General features: G+C 38.4%; 1 protein-coding gene across 1 annotated transcript in view; it reads left to right on the top strand.

Annotated features, from left to right (window-relative positions):
- Positions 1 to 7,452, top strand: part of KIF13B (kinesin family member 13B) — a 115,484-nt gene that overhangs the window by 50,400 nt on the left and 57,632 nt on the right. Inside the window, exons 11-12 of the mRNA XM_026846379.1 lie at positions 3,607 to 3,819; positions 6,690 to 6,800. Coding sequence (XP_026702180.1) covers positions 3,607 to 3,819; positions 6,690 to 6,800 — 324 coding nt within the window. The remainder of the gene's footprint in view (positions 1 to 3,606; positions 3,820 to 6,689; positions 6,801 to 7,452) is intronic.

Raw genomic sequence — 7,452 nt, 5'->3', positions numbered from 1 at the left:
TTTTCCTTTTTTTTTTTTTTTTTTCTCGTGTTCTCTGTTTTATTGTTATCAAGGAGCAACTAAGATATTTCTTAGTAGAATGATATAATCTGGGAAGAAACTGATTTTTTGCACCACCAGACTTTTTTTATGCTCTTACTTCTGTAGGGACTCTGGCTAGATTTTGTTGTCTTGAATACTCTGCTTTGCTTCCCCACCCATTCATAGTAATGTTTTTAGATGTTGTTTGAAGTTGATGTCTCAATGATTTAACTGCACGTGTGGAAAGAAGACGAAAAGGTTACTTGCAGGTTATACAGAGGTGTGGAGATTTAAAAAAATATGTTTTCTGTAAGGAGATTTGGAAATAAAGTTGACTTCAGTGCTTAAGTAAAATAAAATCTCTACTCATGTAACCCCTTGACACCACAAGCCTTCATTTTTCTCAGTGCTGTCTTTTAATGAACCTTTTAGTGTGCCTGCTGTGAGAGGATTTATCTCTTCTCCCCAGTGTAAACATCACAGATACTGGACGTCAGATAGCGCAGTCGTGAAGGCTACATAAAAATCAGAATGCCACAACAGAAATAGTGTTGGTGCTTTTCTGCTTAAAATAAATCCCCATTTCACAGTGTTCCTTGCCCTAAGACTTAGCATTTAAATATCCTTTTGTCTCTATCTATTTACACATGAGTTTTTACTCTTAATTAAACAAGTGCTTGTTGGCTCTCTGCAAAGATGGGAACAAAACCAACATGCAGCTTGCTTCAGTTTGCTCCTGTGGCATGTGTGCTTGGGTTCTTGATGTGGCTCTAATAGTCTGAGCAAGCAGAGTGGAAACTTTCCTAACGAATTTCTGGTGGTGCTGTTAGAATTAGTTATGCTGTTTCATTTCTAAACAAATCCAGCAAGCAGACTGAAATTCCTGTTTAGCACCTGTCTGATGCATTGTAGCTACAAAGACGATGGCCATACACAGCACTTGCTTTAGCTCATAAATAGAAGCACACTTTTGTTCTGCCTTCTTTCAGGCAAACCTTTTTTGTGTCTTTAACATCCAGCCGTGTTAAGTACAAACAAAAGGTTTGGAGCTTTTGGATTTTTTTACAAACAAGCTCGTTGAAGAGAAGCTTTATTTTGAGAGGGGGAAAATTTAAACTTTTTTTTTTAAAGATCAAAGGAGGGATTTATTAGTTTAAAGAGACCTCTTTGTAGAAGTTATGAGATGGTAGGCTGTCTTTCCTTCAAGCTTTCAACTTTTACTCCTCTTTGGTGTCATAATTAAATGTTCTAACCCTAGGAATATCTGTCATAAAGGGTCTCTCCACAAATCTGAGAAAACAGTAGTGTTCAGTAGACCTCAAGCTCTTAACACTTTCTGTTTAATTTTGTTGAGGATCTTAGACAGAAGTACCAGGTGAAAAATACTGTTGCAAGAGGAGGCTTGGAGAGTGGCATCAGGTTATATGTGTAGGAAGCAAAACAGCTTGTTGGTGCTTTAACTTCTTGGTTTTATTAAATTGCATTGGCACAGACATTTCATTTTCCCATTTTAATCAGCCCTGCATGTTTTACTGATGGCTGGTATTAAAAATAAAATTTCTGATCTCTACATTTTAAGTTGTTTTCACAGTAATCTTGGTGCTAGAGAACACTGAGCTAGTTTAGTCTTAGAAATAACTACATTTACAAATTTCCCCTCAGTGTCTCTCTCCATCACATGCAAGCCCGGCCTTTCCAGGGTAATTTGCAAGCCCTGTCTTTGCTAATGAGAGGCTGGCTAACTTTCTTGCTTAACATTAAGGAAACCAGTGAAATCAGCACAGCAGTTTTATGTATAAAACTTTATAGGACAGTCTGGCATTGGGCTTGAATAGCTACAGTACAAGAGGAACTTTACTCAACTTATAATGGGTGTTTTGTGAATTACGGTGTATCACTGTAACAGCGTTCTCAGCCGCCTGTGCAGCAGAGTTGCAATTCAAATAAAGAATTAATCCTATTTTGGAGCTAATTAGTGCAGTGAAGGAGGTTTCCAAAGTGCAAACTGTTAAAGTTTGATTTGGAAGCCAAGTACCTGGCCAGATCCCTGATAAACATCTTTTTATGCAGAACAGGGATTGCAGTTGCAGTGGTGTTCCTAATTTTTGAAAACCCTTGATGGATTGAAGCAAAGTCCTGGCTTCTGTAGAGCCAGAAGTCCTATCGAATGAGTCATGTGGTCTTGTTAGTCTTTCATAAGTTTTCAATAGATGCCTTGGAAAAACATTTCTGTGTTACAGAGTGGATCCTCCCAAGCCATGTATTTATTGGAGTAAACGTTGGCTGCTCCTTGGATGAGAAAAAAACCCCACACTGCTATCAGTCAGAGGGGTGTTCTTTTCAACCGACTTCTCTATACCTGCAATTTCTAACTATGCTACTGTGCTGAACACTATACAAATGAAATTCTATTCTCTACCCAAAGAGCTATCAGCCCTTTTGCATGACCAGAGACTGCGGAGTGCTACCAAGGCAGCAGCGAAGCAACGTCAGGCTGTGTGGTCAATGCTTGTCTGACCACTGGAGCAGCCAGACTGCTGTCAAACTATTTTAGGCATCATGCAGCAAAAAAACAGAGTCTTAAGGAAATACTTAAAGGGGCGTTTTAATGATTGCTAGGGAAAGCTGCGTGTGTGCTTTGTAATTGAAATGGTTAGACAAGCAGCTAATGTAGTCAGATTGTTCTAATGGCAATGCCTGACCTAGATTTCATGGGTTATTGAAGATGAAAGTTAATAGCATGGTTCGTCTCAGAAAGGGATATTGGGTAAAAAACCCAACCAAACAGTACAAAAGATGTGCTGCAAGATTTGAACCAGAATATTTTATCTTTTAGACCGGCCAAAATTATAAACCACAATTATGTGATGCATAAAAAGATTGAACGTTTCCTTCCTTCCTCCCCCCACTCCCCTGACATGCTGCCTTGCAGGAATGTGGTTTCACGCCCTTCTCTGTCAACCAAATTGCAAAAGGGTAATTTCTTACATAACTCAATTTAGGTTTGTGAGCTCTCAAAGTGAGGGTATGGAAAGGGCCCCATTCAGAAATGAATGAAATAAATTATGTTGTTTACGGAGATCTTTAAAGTAATTTAAATACTTATTGAAGTCATCTTGCTTCCAGTCTTTACAAGAAGATATTCTGAATTCATCGTATTTTTCCTGAGCTCCTTCATTAGTATCTGAGAAGTTTAATGCTGAATTGCTTATATTTCTGGTTTATAAACATAAGCAGAAAACGTAGAAGTAAACCTTGGAAGCCCTTACTAAGCACCATAAAGCCCAAAGAGGAACTGTTTTCATTCCTGTTAAAACTAAAACTGATCTTGAAAGTCAAGAGTGATGTTTCCTCAATGTGCTTTAAAAAAAAAAAAAAAACAAAAAACCAAAAAAAACAACTTTCCTTGGTTTACACAGCTTAAAATACTAATTTTGAACTGAGGAACTGTGACAGAATAGTTTCTGTTATTAGTTGCCCAAATCTACTCCAAACTCTAGGTTATCACTTGATGCCTACATTCATTGACTGGGTAAAACGAAAGAGACTTTCTGGTTTAATTTTATAATCTCTGCCACTTTCCAGGATAGCCTTGGTGGTAACAGCAAGACTGCCATGGTAGCAACAGTAAGCCCAGCAGCGGACAACTATGATGAGACCCTTTCCACACTGAGGTATGCGGACCGGGCCAAGAACATCGTTAACCACGCTGTGGTGAATGAAGACCCCAACGCTCGCATTATTCGGGAGCTCCGTGAGGAAGTGGAGAAGCTGCGAGAACAGCTCACAAAAGCAGAGGTACACATTTTCATCTTCACTATTCCTGTCAACCCCATTGTCAAGACTTTCTTACCTGGCTCTCGAAAATGAATGCCATGAGGAATTACTACGTGGTATCACTTCTTTCTGATTTTCTGTGCATCAGTCTTGAAACACAGGTGATAACATGAGATACCAGGTTCTGTCTGAACACCTTGCATTTTGTTTATTGCAAGGTGCAGATCAAAACATGGAGGCAGGGATAGCCTTAAGACTGTGCAGTTTATAGGCAGAAATTTGCTGGCGTATTTTCAGAATTCTAAGAATTCAATCTTGGCTACATGCTGTGAGATGTGAATTCAGTTAAATAATGCTTGCTTACAAGCTTTAACCGTTCTCAGCTGAATCTCTTACAGGTGCTAGACGTTATTATGAATATCTGCATAGCTACCTCAGTAAAACTGTGAAAGAATAGTGGTAAGGCCAAGAACTAGCGTAATTCTGAGTCCTGCTCTCAAATGTGTCAGAGAAATGGTGATATAATCCGTTTTGCAGTTCAGAAAAAACATGATTACAGTGTTTTCCTCGTGAGGTATGTAAGGAATGCTGGCTGTGATGTTAGAAATGACTAGTGAATTTTGGACTGTTCTCATTTGAGCTGCCTAATATGCTAAGCATCTAGTTGAGTGTATATTGGTTTCTTTAAGGTATCTCAAGTTAAATATCTAAAACTTCCAATAAAATATGAACCAAGGACAACATCACTCTGAAGGATGCAAGTATTCCTTACTTGTTTCATTTGTGAGCATTAATGCCAAAATAATGGCAGCTTTCCAAAGTAATGAAGTAGTGTTTCCTAAATATGAAGCAATAAATATTTCCTTTCCCAAAGTATTAATATCCCACCCTAGTTGTCATCTCAATGTCATTGACAAAGAGCATGGAAAAAATGGTGTAGTTTGCTATTAAGAGGCTGCACAATAAAGGTCAAAACCCACATGCATTGTCTGGTACTCCTTTCAGTTTGTTACAGTTGTAGCCCATCTAATTGTTCTTACAGAAATGTGTATAAATAACGGGGGGGGTTTAAGTGAACAAGAATATTGACCCCTTATAACGGTCAGGTTACATTTTCAAAGCTCATTTCCAAATACAGAGGTTACCAAGTTGTGGTTTTGTTTTGGTTTGTTTTTTTCCTTTCAGTGTCAGTATCCTTTTCTTTCCTAAACAGCTGAGGCAAACAGAACTTGACAGTTCACTTTTTTTTTTTTTTTTTAACCCCAGAGGAGTAAAGCATCTTTCCCCTTTTTTAATCCCCACATTTTGATCTTTTTTTGTCAAAACTAGTATCACATGTTTTAATTTGTCTGTGCCAAGACCACCAGCTTGTCCTTCCTAAACTGGGAATTGAAACTAACTGCTTTCAGCAGTGCAGCCTACCTGCTGGTCTGGTGTGAATCTGGGCCCATAGATCTATCGTTTATATAAACCCTGTAAGGAGTGAGGACAACTACCAAGCTCGTTTGATATCTGAAGCATGTGAGTTTGCCCCAGGTTCAAATAAATGGACAAACAAGACTTAGACCTGGGGAGTAGCTGGGTTTCATCCTCCCGTCCTGCTCCATCATCTCCAGTACCTTTGCACAGATCACGTTTTATTGGTCATAATCAGTCTTTGTTCTGGAGATTACCTTGGCTTCACTTTCCTTCCTGCATGGAATTCATGTTCCCTTTTACTCTGTATTTAGGTATTTCAGACATTCAACCAGAAAAAGACTACACAGGACACATGAGCTGACAGTTTCTAGACTGTCGTGTCTTGAGGCAAAAGAAGCTCCTGTCTTAAAACAGGATTTTCTACTCCTGGCATTTGCTCCTTTTCTTGAATGAACTGCACTGTAATGAGGCCACTCTGATTTTTGAGTCCTGTGGGGAATTTTGGTTTTGTGGTAAGGGAATATCTGATGGAGAACGATGCTTGCATTGTTTAATCAGCATTGCATAAGTACCTACCAGCCAAAACCATTTTCATCTTGTTAGCAGTAATGAAATAATGACATAAGGAAGTCCATAGGCTTCCCGTTCCAGGTAGTAGGGGAGGAATATGCCAGTACCAAGACCGGTGGAAGTAAATATATGTAATATAAAAATGTTGATGTCCTGTCAGTTCTCGGAGTATCGGATGGGCTCCAGTGGGGGTATCTTCTTATTCTCAAGTTAGTCCTTGGATGGAACATGGGTCTTTGACTATTTCCCAAAACAAAATTAGAGCTGTGATAGATCAGCAACAAAATTGAATTCCAGTGTCCGGAAGCACATTGTAAGACTTCTGATACCTTCTCTGTAAAATGCATATGTAGAGGTAGATAACCAGAATGCCATGGATGCCTTGATATTTGCTACAGAAAGAAAAAAAATCACACCCGTCAGCCGTATCAAAATGAACAAAAGAAGTGTTTTGTTGGCATGGTAGTTCGAGTGACTGAGATGTTAAGTGCCATTTTGAGGAAACAATAGCTGAGATGGTGGTGGCTAGCCAGACCAGCAGCATCTTCTGAAACAAAACTGTTCTAGATAGTTGTTTGGGACACTTGTGTTGGCATAGAAGTGAGATTAGTTTGCCTTTGAATATCTTTGTGCAAATCTGCCAGTATCATATAATTGGTTTGCAGTGAAGTATATAAACTCCACTTTAGCATCTGTACTTGAAGCTAATTAAGTTTCTGATGGATTCTGCATTTATATGCAATATGTATTTTAAAAAAAAAAAAACCCTTTACTTACCGATAAGTATGCCTTGAAAAATGAGTAAAGTTATGTTTACTTTTTTCCCCCCATCTGTGTGACAGTGATGTGAAAAAAACAAAGCACAACAACCTTTCCTCTTTTATTTTCTTTTATTTTTGCAGGCTATGAAATCACCAGAATTAAAAGAACGATTGGAGGAATCAGAAAAGTTGATTCAGGAAATGACTGTGACCTGGGAAGAAAAATTAAGAAAAACTGAAGAGATAGCACAGGTTGGCTGCTTTCTTCCCTCCCCCATTTTTTATGAAAAATAGGTTTGTTTCCTTTGTCTGTCAGTTCACAGAGATTGTCTGACTCTCTCCCCACATTTATGGGTAAGTAGGTCAAGCTTACTGCCCCTTTGAAAGGCTTCACTTAATTCCTGTGATAGCCGAGTGCCTCCCAGATTACTATTCCAATGACAGTAATAAATTGTCACTGTATGCAAATGGAGAAGTTACTTAAAAAATAATAATCCATGGATGAGAGGATTACAGGGGTTTTATATTCTTCAGACAGTAAAATTGTTGTTTGTGATGAAGGATGGAGCGTTGAGAGCGTTACATGCAAGGTTATGTACAGAGTGCCTCAATACCCAAGGCAAAGGGCATTTAAAGTATTAAAAAATAGAACTGTTGAGGATCCCTGTGTGTGTTAATACCTCTTACACTGATATTTAGGGCATCAGAACATAATTGAACATGATGGTTATGTTGAAAAATTGTGCAGGTCACCACGGTTATTGCATGACACTTGCAATTCTTACCACACAAATGCTGATGTATATATTTGCAGTAGGGAGCTTTTGAGCAGGAGGACTACTGAAAGGTGAGAAATAATGTGTATAAAAAAAAAAAAAAAAAAAAAAAAAAAAAAAAAAAAAAA

This window comes from Athene cunicularia (assembly GCF_003259725.1).
Source record: "Athene cunicularia isolate RWA chromosome 3 unlocalized genomic scaffold, athCun1 chr3_part1, whole genome shotgun sequence".
In the NCBI taxonomy this organism is placed as follows: Eukaryota; Metazoa; Chordata; class Aves; order Strigiformes; family Strigidae; genus Athene; species Athene cunicularia.
The sequence above is the reverse complement of the archived record's forward strand: the minus strand, read 5'-3'. Positions and strand labels throughout refer to the sequence as shown.